Source organism: Panthera leo, chromosome C2, assembly GCF_018350215.1.
Source record: "Panthera leo isolate Ple1 chromosome C2, P.leo_Ple1_pat1.1, whole genome shotgun sequence".
NCBI lineage: Eukaryota > Metazoa > Chordata > Mammalia > Carnivora > Felidae > Panthera > Panthera leo.
Genome location: NC_056687.1, coordinates 104241773 through 104257183, shown reverse-complemented (window position 1 = coordinate 104257183; position 15411 = coordinate 104241773). Strand labels below are relative to the sequence as shown.

Sequence of the window (15411 nt, the reverse complement as noted above, 5' to 3'; positions counted from 1 at the left end):
AGGAACAAGACAAGGATGTACACTCTCACAACTTTTATTCAACATAGTACTGGAATCCTAGCCACAGCAATTAGACAAGAAGAAGAAGTAAAAGACATTCAAATTGGTATGGAAGAAGGAAAACTTTCACTATTTGCAGATGACATATTATATATAGAAAACCTCCACCCCAAAACTATTAGAACTGATAAATGAATTCAGTAAAGTTGCAGGATACAAAATCAATGTGAAAAAATTTGTTGCATTCCTATACACTAATAATGAAGCAGCAGAAAATGAAATTGAGAAAACAATTCCATTTAGAATTGCACCCAAAATAATAAAATAATCTAAGAATAAACTTAACCAAAGTGAAAAACCTGTACTCTGAAAACTATAAAACAATGATGAAAGAAATTCAAGATGACACAAAGAAATGAAAAGACATTCCATGCTTATGGATTGGAAGAATAAATATTGTTAAAATATCTATACTACCCAAAGCAATCTACAGATTTAGTGCAATCCCTATCAAAATACCAACAGCATTTTTCACAGAACTAGAACAAACAATCCTAAAATTTGTATGGAACCAAAGAAGAACCCAAAAGGCTAAAGCAATCTTGAAAAAGAAAAACAAAACTGGAGGTATCACTACTCCAGACTTCAACTTATATTACAAAGCTGTAGTAATCAAAACAGTATGGTATTGGCTGGCATGAAAATATACACATACATCAATGGAATAGAATAGAAAACCCAGAAATGAACCACAATTATATGGTCAATTAACCTTCGACAAAGGAGAAAAGACTATACAATGGGAACAAGGAGGCAGTATGGAGATTTCAGAGAAAGTGGATGCTAACTTGAGGATTAGTGGCATGTCACTCACAGATGATGGTTTAAGTGTGACCATTTTGATTGATTAAGGGGAGTTTAATGTGAGAAAAGAATTTGGGTCAAGAATGAACCCTTTAAACATTTAATTACCAGGAAGAATGTGCTAGAAAGGAGACAAAATGCTGGGTAGGCATCTGGGGTGACATGAGAAAAGGAGGTGGCAATGACCAAAGAAGAAAAACAATGAGATATTGTGAGATTTAGTGGTCAAGTGTCTAATGTTTCTGAGCCAAGATAAAGAGAAAAAAATGTTCATTTAATTTAGTGAAATGTTGGCACTGGCGATTTTTCAAGGGCTTTATAGAGTGATGGGGCAAACAAGATTATAATGGGTTGAGAAGTGAATGAGACTTGAGCAATTGGAGGGAGCAAGCAAACTCCTCAAGACAGAACTTTGGTTCTGATGTTAAGGAGAGGATGGGGTGGGAGCTGGAAGGGGATTGCTTCACTTGCATTTTAAGATAGGAAGTAATTGAGCATGTTCAAATGTTAATAGAATCACACTGAAGGGGAATGGTTGAATAGAAAAAAGAGAAAAGCCTTAATGCATAGTGTGGGATTCCTGAGAAGTAGTAAGAAATAGAATTTAAGACAATAGGACTGCCATGGTTATGAGGAAAGATATCTTCTTAAATGGAGCACAAAGGAGTGGATGAGTTATATATGTGGATTTCTAAGCTGGAAGTGAGCTGAGCAGTTCCTCCTCCCATATAGTTCTCTTTGCAATCTCTCCCCACCGAAATAGGAAAAGACATCTACTAAGAATGAGGAAGTGGGGGTTGAGGGTTTGCAAAAAAATTACGTCTAAATAGGTAAAGAAAGTCTGAAGTTGGAGATACTGAATCTAGAGATACTAAGCCTAATTTTTTGTGTGCTCCATCCAACACTCTGATACAGTCCCAAAACAGTGGGGTCTAACAAAAGTATCATGTACATCTATCATTGTACTTACTTTTTATCTGGTTATGACTGTCTCTCTCCCCATAAACCCTGAACAAGTGCTACATTTTAATTGGCTTTGTATCTCTAGCTCCTGATTTAAGGCCTAATCCAATGTGGGCTCCCAGATATTTGTCAAATATAAAAATGAATAAAGCTTCTGCCTTTATTTGAAGTAAAACTTGAAGGAAATTTTCCCTAGCTGCTATGAGTACCTATTATTTATTTACCTAGAATATTCTAAGTGCTTTACATACATTAACTCCTTCAGGCTATAAAATAACCCACTGAGGTAGGCATTAGGATTACTTTCCATTTTTCAGATGACTAGGAACATAGAGATAAGTTTGCAAGGTCCCACAAAAATTCAGAGGCAGAGCTGGGATTTGAAGCCAGATTATCAAATGTGCCAAGGTCTGAATTTGTACCAAAGGCCTCTACAATAGCAGTAAAAAACCGAGTAAAAACCAGGGATTATCAGACTTGTTTAGATTAAGATTGGGATTAGACAAAATTGAGGGAGTTCCTTGTGCTTGCTCCTAATTATTTCTAGCAACCAAAATTTGTGTAATTGCTATTCAGGCAGAAGAAAGCCTATGTAATTATTTTAATCAATGAGCAGCGCAACAACCAAAAAAGCATTTTAATAATTTTGTACTACAGATCGACTAAGATAGCAATCACTTACCTTTATGATTTGGATAGTTTCTTTGTAAAACACCTACTGATATGATGCAAAGTTATTTCAACAAAATACATGTTTAAAAACATTAATTGCATCAATAGTATTAGATAGTAGGTTGCCTCTGGTTCATAGTATGTAAAACTGTTATTTGAAAACCCCATGAAGATCCATTTCACGATCTTATGAGTGTCAGATATCCAGATCTGATATTGGGTATAACATCAAAAATGAAGAAAAGGAAATTTTAAAATGACCATTCATCTGGCAAGGGATGAAATATCTTTCCTTCTGATAGGAAGCATTCTAAACCTCTGGTGCAATGAGGCAAATTTTTAAATTCCAATCAAAGACTGATTTTTAGAAGTAGTCCCTACAATCAGTTTATCAGAGAGGATGCATCATTATTACTGCAAACCTTTATTGAGTCCCCATAGAACTCATGACACTTTCATGGGGTTTACAGAGCTTTGTTTATATGCAGACCTCCCCCTTAAGAAACGTACAATCTAGTGGAAAGAAAGATGGAGAAATGCAGATGTGATAAGAGCAATGACTGATAGTCTCTACAGACTGAAAAATCACCATAAATGTAAGGCACATAACTGCAAAATAAGTTGATGGAGATGGCAAGGGTAGTAGATGGTACTGGACATACTTGGCTTCCTGAAGAAGACAGAGATCTGGAAAATTCAAGATACAAAGAGTGGAGTTGAGAAAAACCAGGATGCAAACAAGACACTTCCTACCTGCTGCCTCTCTGCAGCTGGGCAGAATTGCAAAATGAGGGATATGGGGATAGAGAGAACAGGAAAACAGACTTTTCAGTTCTCTTAGCACTTCTGAGCACTAGTTGACTCAGACTGGAATGAAGTTACTAAATCTAAGTACCTTAACAGCTGTCCTAACCATTTTAAATAGGTTCAAAGTGGGGGGAAAGGACGTAAAAACCAGTTCCAGTGCGCCTGGGTGGCTCAGATTGTTGAGCGTCTCTGACTCTTGGTTTTGGTTCAGGTCATGATCTCGCCGTTCATGGGTTTGAGCCCCACGATGAGCTCCACACTGACAGTGTGGAGCCTGCTTGGGATTCTCTCCCTTTCTCTCTGACCCTTTTTCACATTCTTTCTCAAAAAATAATAAAAACCAGTTTTTCTGCACCAGTTATATAGTGACAAGGGTGACTGCACTGGGAGCTACTTGATTTGAGGCAGAGTGTTAACTGTTTATGGAGGAGCACAGTGGCAAGTACAAAGGGAACTGGAGGTAGAAAATACCTACAATAGGTAAGTTTTGTGTTAATGAGTTGAACAGGGGGATGACTTGTAAAAAACAAGAGAAGTGTGGTAATACAGCAAGTCAAAATAAGCCTATATTGATTCCTTCCCAATCCCACAATTATGAGCCAAGATGGGGAGGGTTTGTTTTTGTTTTTGTTTTTTAAAGAAAAATCCTCCTGAGTCCAAGAGTTGGATATTTAGCATTGATAGTACGTCAAAAGAGCAAAAAGGTAACTATGTACAAAGGGTGGGGGAAAGATGGCTCACAAGGCTCAGAAACAGAGGAATGGAATGGAGAAGACAGGATGTTGAATTAATTATCTGGAGGGCAGGGCAGGTAACTGGAGATTAACAGCATCACAAAAAGGATACAGATTTAAGCAGACTATTAGACATTTTTAACAGTTGTTTGGAGAAAAAATAGATGGGAAATCTCAGATAAAGTTAGAGAGTAACAAAGAATCCATCAGCTACACAAAACAGAAGTTAAGACATGGGCAGGGAAAGTAAGATTCATGCTTTGAAGAATAACAGAAAGAAAAACTAAAGTGGAAAATGTTGTAAAAAATGTCTTCATAAAGAATAAAACTGGAAGAATTGATAGTCTGGAAAAGCTAAATAACCTGGAATAAGGACCATATTTAGAACTGAAGGATAAAAAATTCATGGAGAGAAGGGAGAAACTGGGGTAAAAATACAAGCAATGATAAGGGACTAGTACAGTCCTCTGGTGAGAGGCAGATCAGAAAGAATTTGTAGGGCAGTAATTTTCACATTCTGCTGCCCTTATTCATGTTAGCAGCTGTCAGTTTTATAAACAGTACAACTTAACATGGACATTCTGAACCAAATTTGTCACCTAAGGGGCCTGAATTTAAAGGGAGTATTAAAAATTAATGGAAATGCTAGGTTAGGTCTTAGGGAAAAAATACTAAATCTATCTTCTCTGTCATTGTTGATACTTGACACGATAGTCAGCCCACAGTTGCTTCTTGTCACACTGGAATACAGACTTGACAAATCTGTTTTTCATCTTCCTTCAATTTAGGAATTTGGATTTTAAGGCTGTCAACGTGCACCTTAATTTTGCTTAAAGGCATCTAAACTTTTATTACTGTACTTATATTAAAAAACATTTTATTAATGTGTTTGAAAAAAGGTTTGTAGGTAAACTTTTAAATTTTTTAAAGTATGGGTCTTTTATGTAAAAAAATTTTCCTAATGTTTATTTATTCTTGAGACAGAGCTCAAGTGGGGTAGGGGCAGAGACAGAGGGAGACAGAATCTGAAGGAGGCTCCAGGTTCTGAGCTGTCAGCACAGAGCCAGATGCAGGGTTCAAACCCATGACCTGAGCAGAAGTCAGACACTCAACCGACTGAGCCACCCAGGCACTCCTCTTTTATTGCTAAGTAATCTCTACACCCAATATGGGGCCTGAACTCATGACCTCAAGATCCAGAGCTGTATACTCCACCAACTGAGCCAGTTAGGTGGTCCAATGTGTTTATTAAAAGGAAGTTTTCTCCTTTAAATGTTCAAAATGTCAAGTTGGCTAGGTATGGATTTGCTAGTTTGGGAATACTGAAACATCTGGGCAAATTTTTCTTTCCTAGTCAGTATTAGATTACTGGCTGATATTTCATGGATTTTGCCAATTAGTAAAATAATCAAGAAGAGGTACAAAAATTTACCATATTCCCTGACCTTCAAAATAGTCAATTCAACCTTTATACCTATGATGTTAACTTTTATACTTAGGTGAATAATTCACCAAACCTCAAAAGTTACTTGTGACTGCCTTTGATTCAAGCTAGGTTGGCCTGTTTCTAGTTCACCTCCTTAATATCTACAATGGAAAGTTGTTTTGAAAACTCAAAATAATTTCAAAATTCATACTCAAGCTTTTTTACAAGTGTTAGCCATTCCTCAAAAGTTAGAAAAAGCTGCATCATTTTATGCATTGGTTTACAAATTTAAATGAACTTAGAACAATGGCTGAAGTGCAGCTTCTAATGACAAGGGAATTGAGATAAAGCTTTCATCTAGCCCTTAGTAGCTGTGGGACTCTTGGCAATCATTTAAAACGGGGGGGGGGGGGGGGGGGGTGCGCACTAAGATCATTCATTTATACTCTGAAATTCATGGACTCCTACAGACTCCCTAAAAAGCTGTTAGCTTCTGCATTTGGGAGTAAGCTGGTCCAGAGTTTTCATTCAATTCCAATAGGTGGTCCCAAACCAAACTTGCAATATATTAGGGGGATCACTTCCAAATTGTTCCAGGGTCTAAAGACTGATAGTCCTTTGTGGTAGGCAGAACTCTAAGACGGCTCCCAAGATTCCCTGGTGCACATACTTTATAACCCCCTTCCTTCAAGTGGGGCAGAATCTGTGAGTATGACGGATGTTATAGGTTGCAGCATAGAGCAAAAGGGAAAGGATTTTGCAGGTGTAATTTAGGCATTAATCAGTTTGGCTCTGAGATCAAAAGGGAGATTACCCCGGATAAGCCTGACTTAATCAGGTGAACCCTCTAAAACGGGGGTTAGGGCCTGCTCTGAAATCAGATTCTCCTGCAAACCTTGAAGTAGCAAGCTGCTGAGTTCCACAGCTGAAATGAAATGGATTCTGCCATATAAGCATGGAACAGGACCCCCAACCTTGAGGCTGTGGCTCTGGCTGACACTTTGCAGCCTCGTAAAGCCTTGAGCACAGGATCTAGCTAAGCTGTACCTGGGCTCCCAGCGTGTGGAAACTGTGAAATAATAAATACATGTTGGTTGAAGCCAGAAATGTGTAATAATTTGTTATAGAGCAACAGAATATATATCACTTCTCTTAAAATACAAAGCTTAATTTCTCCTTTTTCTTGAGGGAAATGAGGCAATGGAGAATGCAAATAGGGTGTTCCACAAATTACATTGATGTTACAATTAACCCCATCATTTTACAATGCAAGGATACCTTTAAAGAAACAAAAAACCTATGAAATGCAGTTACCAGGTAAGCCTAAACTAAGAGTTAAACGGTCTTCCAGGGTATTTTTAATCATTAGTCAATAATTTTAGTTATACAAAATGCCTGGTTTTGGTTCAGAGTAATGTAGAAAGTACTAATTCCATCAGAACACAAAACAGAAAGGAAAAAATATCTTTAAAGATATATTTTAGAGTAGGGCTACTCACACTTCTGTAATAGAATATTCTTATTTTATGAGATGGGCTCAATGCTCCAAAAGGCAGTTTAAGATGTGAAAAGTCAAGAACGTTAGGGCTTAGTCCATTAGTCCATTTTTTCCCCTCACCATAAATAACGCTCTATGTTAAAAAGGAATCAGTAGAGAATAAAACAAAGAGTTGTGTTTACGTTTTTTTAATGTTTATTTATTTTTGAGAGCGCAAGCAGGGGAGAGGCAGAGAGAAAGGGGGACAGAGGAGCTAAAGCAGGCTCTGTGATGACAGCTGAGAGCCTGATGAGGGGCTTGAACTCATGAACCGTGAGATGATGACCTGAGCCAAAGTCAGATGCTTAACCAACTGAGCCACCCAGGCGCCCCAAAGAGTTGTGTTTAAATTCATAAACTGTGGTGAACTGTTAACTGTGCTGAAACAAATTTCAGACCCTGAAAAATCCTTCCAAGAATTCTATTAGAAAATCAATGTCCTATATGAGACCATAGGTAGAAATGAAATATTTAGGTCATCAGGTAGCCCTTGTATTCAGATGTTGATATCATCCACAACTAGGAGGTATTATAGAAATAACTATTTTATAAAATCATTTGGCTTCTTATAACTTTACTGGCTTACTCTGAGCCAGATTTTTGCTTACTAAGAAACATGGATGATACACAATACCGTTATGTTCACCTTTTGTTAATTTAAGCCTTCTGTAAAAAACAAGCTTTGTATGTAATCTGCCATTTGGAGCCACGTGTTGAAGTTAAGAGTATTATGTAAAATACAGTTCAAGCTGTCTTTCTCAGTCCGTTTTGCTGGAAGAATGAAGAAAGGTCAAAATCTTGGGTTGGACAGCAGAAGCAAAGATAGTGTCACCTGAACAAATCCAGCGGGTTAGAATATTACTAAGTCTGTACTAAAAGACATTTCTTCTGTTATTCTGGTTCTAGGTCAAAAGCTTAAGGACAATCTAAAACAAGCCAATCAGTTATACTCTTAACTTTACATTAATATATATGTAATATAAAAAATCCAAACAGCACACACACACACCCCATGTAAAACATTGCTTTAAGTTTTAATGTTTATTTCCCCAAGACAGCCTAGCCTGCATTCTACTTGGATAAATTTTACAAGCTAGTTTTCTGCTGCTTCTAGTTTTAAACTTTAACCATGTTTCTGATGACAAGGAATGCTGCAAAAATACTCTAGTTCAACAAAGAGTTATGATCACAAAATAATTTTTATCCATTCTACAGTGTTTCAGAATTACCAGTTGATTTTTAAACACAAAGTAGATATAGATGCTAATGGTGGCTAATCTGGTATGTTTCTTATAGCAAACTGTTGTTCATGCAACACTTGTGCTCAAAGGGGAAGGCACAGGATTTCCTACAATGAGCCACCTTATAAAGAGTTCTTTTTGTACAAATTAATTTATGTCACATTTAATTTAGTGTGCATAACCTCAAAACTGAGGTATTATTCCAATTTATAAAAACCACTTGCATAACTTTTATGCAAGTTTTAAAAATACAAAGTTTTCTCCCTAAAGTGGCTCAAAATAGATTGTTCATGGCTGCCTACATCTAAGATAAAAAGATTCTAAAACAATTGAACAGATTAGGCATATTATTAAAGGTGTTCAAACCATTACTTGATTTGTACATCTACTCAAACCTCTTCATCGGTCTTTATTCAGCAGTACATATGCACCAAATTCCATTTTAGAAGTTTCCATATCATTTTCATAGAAAACAAAGTTTGAAAACAAGTAACATTTAAACACAGCACGGTATTCTACCACAACTGAAACTTTTTTCTTCTTCTTCTTTACAGGACTCAACAAAATCTAAAAATGAACTATGCTGTAGATTTACCTCATGCAAAGATCTTTATGTTATCTCTGAAAATGAAAAGGATGGCTTTTTAAAGCACATTTTACTGTTTTATACTATTATGGTAACTTGTGTACTGCAACACAGTCTATTTTGAGGGAAATTTATGATTTTTTTCATGCAAAAATCTACACAAATTAGTTTTGATGATATGGAAAGCTTTTCATAGCATCAAACATTCATCTGGTGCAAATGCACAGGGAAACCTTCCTGAAAAGTTTTCTGACTTGAGAAGCAACTAAAAAGCCATACTAGGTAAAGTAAATAAAAACTAAAAAGAAAAAAAAAGGAGGGTGGGTGGGAAAAGGGAAGAGGGGGAATAGAAAACACAGGCTGCAGAGTAAACCAATGTCTGCTGCTAAACCGGTCTTTGTTTTCATGTCCAGTGTACATTAACACTTATGATCTCACTTTGATGATTTACTAGGTTTGTTATCAGCCCCCTGAAGGCGAATCAAGCTTGCATGCGTTCACATACAGCACCACAACCATACTCTCGTACACAGTCACTCCAGGACTAGGAGTCTGCTTCATGAGTGAAGAGCCCTAGATTTGAAAGATGAACCTGACTCCCTATCACTGAGCCAGACATTCATTCAACATTGTCCATTCACACATTGCTTCATAGCAAGGCCTGGGCTCGTTTTCCTTTGACTTATATGGGCATCATATCCTCTTTTATGCTTACAAGGCTTGAAGATGACAGTACTGCACTTTCCCCTCAATTGATACAGAGTAAGTCAATGTTCCTTCTCAGGCACGGAAGATCTGTGACCTGTAGCCCTTTTTACTTTGAACAACCTAAATAAGCATTCATGTAAAGTTTTCGTTACATTTTGCCACTCATTCTCACTCGCACCCACTCGCCATCTTGACCTCATTTGGGCATTTTCTGTGATTCCAAATGAAATCTTCACATTTTCTTTCCCGATTTAATGCAGCAGCAGATCCCATGAGCCAAGCTTGATGGATCAAACCTTTTTATATATATGTATATATATATATATATCTCAGTGCTGCATTGTACCTAACTTCCACAACATCTTTCTAAAACTGGAACCCTTCTGTTGGTACATTGGCAGATGAATTGAAACCAAATGTTCCACCTTGTATTGCCTCTGGAACAAGGCTAGGATCTTCATCAATCTAAAGGAAAAGAGAAAACGCAAGTGATAATTAGTTTTAAAGGCTATATAAATAGCATTATAGAAATATTCTCATTTCCCATAAAAAAAAAGTATGAGAAAGATGAGGAGAGTGAACACTGTCCCACCATCTCTTTAGAAAGCTGAAACATTTTGGGGTGTCTGGGTGGCTCAGTCAGTTGAGCGCCCAACTCTTGATTTCAGCTCAGGTCATGATCTCATGGTTCGTGGGATCGAAACCTGCTTGGAATTCTCTCTCTGCCCCTCCCCTGCGCACACACTCTCTCTCAAGATAAATAAACTTAAAAAAAGAAAAAAAAAAAGGAAAAGAAAGTGTGACTATTTTGTAAAGGCTTTTTCTTAAGGGACATCAAAATGAGAGGGAACTTAAGAGAATATGCAAGATAGGTATCTTCCAAAAGAGTGAAATATAAGAAATTAGAGATGGTCTTTTATATCTCAAACTGAGATGTATAATTTCTCTTTTACCTGGGCAAATAGATAAAAGTTGATGACTTAATTAAAAAAATTAGGGGAACCTGGATGGTTCAGTTAAGTGTCCAACTTCGGCTCAGGTCATGATCTCACAGTTTGTGAGCCTGGAGCCTGCTTCGCATTCTGTGTCTCCCTCTCTCTCTGCCCTCCCCCTACTCACGCTCTGTCTCTCTGCTTCTCTCTCAAAAATAAACAAACATTAAATAAAAAATTAAAAAAAGAGAAATTAATGCTGTCACTTTTGCAGAGTAAATGTAATCTTTAGATACTTTTCTACTAGCAATTGGAGACAAATGACCTTTGGGCTTAAAACAGTAAAATAATAGCTATGCTATAATGAATAAATAATATTCTATATGCTCTATAGCTAAAGGTTCTTTTTGAAATACCACAAAATCACTGATTTACAGCACAGTTCCTATAAATACGCATTTGATTTGAATTATTCTTTTCACAATGTAAGAGAGTAACAAATAACTTCATGTTGAGGTATTAGAAATCATAAGGTCTTGTGTGTATCTATTTGCAAATTAGGACTTCCAAAAATCCAATTCTAAGACATGTGATACAAGATACCCTTAAGAGAGTATGTTTTTCTGGATTTTAGTTCTGATTTATTTAAATGGCATTACATTCTAAACAGAACTTAGCTTGATCATCTGTAGGTAAATAGTCTATAAATTTTTTTCCCAGTATTGTTTTTGTCAGGTTAATGTTCAAACCGTATATACTTAACAAAATGTTTCATTAACACTGAATTTTTTTTTTTTTTTTTTGATAATGTGGAAAGGTTGGGGGTATTATGACTTACTTATTCTTTGAAAAGTTGAGAATCATCAAAAAAAAAAAATCCACTGGTGGCTGTATCTAATTAAAATTTTCTTTTCTTAAAAATTTTATTTATTTTTTTAATTTATTATTTTTAATATTTATTTATTTTGGGGAGACAGAGAGACAGAGTGCAAGCAGGGGAGGGGCAGAGAGAGGGAGACAGAATCTGAAGCAGGCTCCAGGCTCCAAGCTGTCAGCACAGAGCTCGACATGGGGCTAGAACCCATGAAGTGCGGGATCATAATCTAGGCCGAAGTCAGATGCCTAACCGACTGAGCCACTCAGGTGCCCCTAGTTAAAATTTTTAAAGGAATAACTGCTTTTAGGTTTATTTTTCCAAAGAGGCAATACTGAAAATGAGTTAATACTTTAATTTCAACTACCACATACTGACAAAATGAAGATACTTTTGTATACTACACTTTACATTATACAGTAACTTAACTTTCTCAATGATTTATTGTTTCCATTTTATCTATCCTCATATTTATTTTTGGTCACCTACTAAAAATAATAGTGACAACATCTTTAAGTATGGGTTAACTAATTCTTGTCATAAACATTATAGAATATACTAGTGTCACTGCTTTGTTTACAAACATGTTATGCTATTAACTATAAGGATATCAAGTGAAAATAAATTCTGACTTGTCCAGTGTTAAAAAAAAAATCCTTATCATAACTCAGTAGCAAAAAGACAACCCAATTAAAAAATGGGCAAAAGACCTGAGCAGACATTTCTCCAAAAGAAATATAAAAGGTACACACATACATGAAAAGATGCTCAATATCACTCGTAATTAGGGTAATGCAAATTAAAACCACAATGAGATATTACCTCACAGACATTAAAACAGCCATCACAAAAAAGACAAGAGTTAACAAATGCTGGTGTGGATATGGAAAAAGGGAAACCTTGTGCATTGTTGGTGGGACTGTAAACTGGTACAGCCACTATGGAAAACAGTATGGAGGATTCCCTCCCCCCAAAATTAAAAATAAAACTACCATATGATTCGGCAATTGCACTTCTAGGAATATATTCAAAGAAAACAAAAACACTAACTCAAAAAGACATCTCCACCCCATGTTCATAGCACATTATCTACAACAGCCAAGGCATGGAAATAATATAAATGTCCATCAACAGATGAACGGAAAAAGAAAATGTGGTATATATACACAACAGAGTATTATTCAGACTAAAAGGAAACCCTGCTATTTGCAGCAACATGTATCAACACTGAGGGCATTTAATGCTAAGTTAAATAAATCAGACAGTGAAAGACAAATACCATATGCTCTAACTTATATGTGGAATCTAACAAAACAAAAAACAAGCTCATAGAAAAGATCAAACTTGTGGTTACCATAGGTGGAGGGTGGGGGAAGAGAAAAGTGGAGGAAGGTAGTCAAAAGGTACAAACTTCCAGTTATTAGATTAAAAAAAAAAAAAAAAACAAAGATACTTTACAAGCAAACCTTTCAGCATCACTGCAAAATAAGAACATTTCATTCTATTTTTAACTATTAATGTCAATACATTTGTAAAAAAAAAAAAAAAAAAAAAAAAATCCTTATCTTTTTTTTGCCCTTAGAACTAGTACTACATTTTAATGCCCTGAGGGACTTAAAAAATTTTTATTTTTATTTTTTTTCTTGAAGGAGAGAGAGACAGAGCATGAGTGGGGGAGGAGCAGAGAGAGAGGGAGACACAGAATTTGAAGCAGGCTCCAGACTCTATGCTGTCAGCACAGAGCCCAATGCGGGGCTCAAACCCACGAACCCCAAGTTCATGACCTGAGCCAAAGTCGGACGCTCAACCAACTGAGCCACCCAGGTGACCCTGAGGGACTTCAAAATACTAAAATATTTATGTTCCTGGAGGTGACCTTACTACTACATACTTAATTCCATTCCAAATAAATATATACATGTATGACCTGCTTACTATATTTCTAGATTTATGTTTATACATAAAACTAAGAAAACTATAAAATTATTAAATACATCATCTGAAGAGAAGAACTGGTCAATGATCTCATAGGCCAACTTGTAGATGTCTTCATTTTCATGATTTTGAAGCTGTTCAATTTTCTCCAGTCCTGCAAGAAATTTTATGAAGTGAAACAACGGTAATATTTAAAATTCAGTAACAACAACAACAAAAAATTACATTACTCTTGGGACCACATAATCTCAATTTTTGGATTGCAAATCTGATTTTTAAAGAATCTATTCTAAAGGTGAATCTTAAAAATAAAAAGGTTTTATGCACAAAGATGCAGCATATTTATCTTAAAAAGTTAACAACTTGAGTGTTTAAACGCATGTAAATGTTTAAGCAAGCAAAGGGGCACCTCTATTCAGAATACTACATAACCAATGTGTATAAGGAATAACAACATGGACTGCTTTTGTTCGTTACAAGTTAAAAGCAGATTCTCTCTACTTTCTAGCCTCTGTCAAGTTTTTATAATGACCATGTATAAAAATAATGAAAATAATGGTGATTAATAAATATGAATGTTAAGACATCTGTTAAGCATTATAGAAAATGATCAAGATGAACCACAGTATTTAAGGAGAAGCTTCCCTATAAACATTAATGAGTTTTTTAAATCATAGGCAGAAAAGAATATATAAAAAGTGATATGCAAATTGGATCTTGTTTTGTTTGACAGGAGTAATAATTTTAAGGCTTCTGAAATAAAGTGAAATTGCCCTTTCATGAGTGTTCTTCCTTTATTGCTTACAAGGGAGAAACTGTTACGGGCTCATTTCTCACTCTATACACACTTTGTGGGCCTGCACTTCCAAGTGAAAAAAATTTAGCTAGGAGGCCTGGCTAGCTCAGTCAGTACAGCATGTGACTCTTGACCCCAGGGTTGTGGGTTCAAGCCTCATGTTGAGTATGGGGATTGCTTATGTATAAAAGCTTAAAAAATAAATAAAATCTGAAAAGAAATTTAGCTACTAAGATAGGTGAGGACCTGCAAATCTACAACTTCATTTCTTTTCTGAGCTTTAGATACATAGAATTAAAACACCTGTATGATAATTCCACCAGACGTTTCATGGGTACTTGAAACTTAAAATGTCCAAAACACAATTTGTTATTTGCCTCTCCTCAACTGAATTGTTCGATCTACTGTATTCTTACTTGGTGATAATAAACAACGTGAAATCTGAGAGAAAGCCCAAGTTCCCCTTTCCCTCCATACTCTATCATCAAATCTCAAAACCTCAAAGTCTATCCATTTCTTGATGTCATCATTTATTATGGCCCAACCGCTGTATACTTTCCTAACGGGCTTCCTGCCTCTTGTCTCCAATGGTCCCAATCTCCCTGCTATCCATGCTCTATTTAAATATACCAATCCCCCAGGTAAAATCTTTCAATGGCTTGTAATACCCTGGGGCAGAATCCAATGGAGAAGCCTAAAAATACAGATTCCTGGCCTTACGTCTAGTGATGGAGGCAAGGCTCTGATCTACATTTTAATTTTAATATATAAAAATAAAATTTTTAATAATTACAATGTTTACATGGTAAAAAAAAAGTAGTAAAAAATTTTTTAACTATGTTTAATTTTTCTGGTACTCAACTTCCTAATTAGGTTCCCTAACACTATTCTCCCTCTTCTGTTTCTAACTTGATAGTTAGGCATTATTTTTCTGTTGCTCTAATTGTCACGTTAGTAACTTTAAACATGCTTTTCTTATTAAATTCACTTTCAAGCCTCTGAACTCCACACCAAGCAAACTGAAGATTTGGTTCTCCTACTCTTATAGTTACTTCTCCTTTCATTTACTTCTCCACTTGTCAGAAATCCCTTTCCTTTTATGCTCATCCACGTTGGTAACATTTACATTTTGTTCCATGGCTACACTTGAGACTTCTATGTTCTATCTAAATGGCAATTCTAAGAGTTGAAAGCTAAGACATGCTGTTTACATTCTGGGTGGCTCTGGCACACAGTCACGTTTGGGAACCACTGACCTATAGAATAAAGAATCTGCTGTGCTACAGAGCTTCTGTAAGACTGCAGACGCCTGGTGACTGGCTGTATCTACAGCCTC

The 15411-nt window shown here is 36.1% G+C and overlaps 1 protein-coding gene across 2 annotated transcripts in view; it reads right to left on the bottom strand.

Annotated features, from left to right (window-relative positions):
* Positions 1-8018: 8018 nt before the first annotated feature.
* Positions 8019-15411, bottom strand: part of KPNA4 (karyopherin subunit alpha 4) — a 68142-nt gene continuing 60749 nt past the window's right edge. For both annotated transcript variants that reach the window (XM_042954289.1, XM_042954290.1), the window contains 2 exons: positions 13339-13433; positions 8019-10003 (listed from right to left, as the gene is read on the bottom strand). In XM_042954289.1, the coding sequence (XP_042810223.1) occupies positions 9905-10003; positions 13339-13433 (194 nt within the window). In that variant the 3' untranslated portion in view covers positions 8019-9904. The remainder of the gene's footprint in view (positions 10004-13338; positions 13434-15411) is intronic.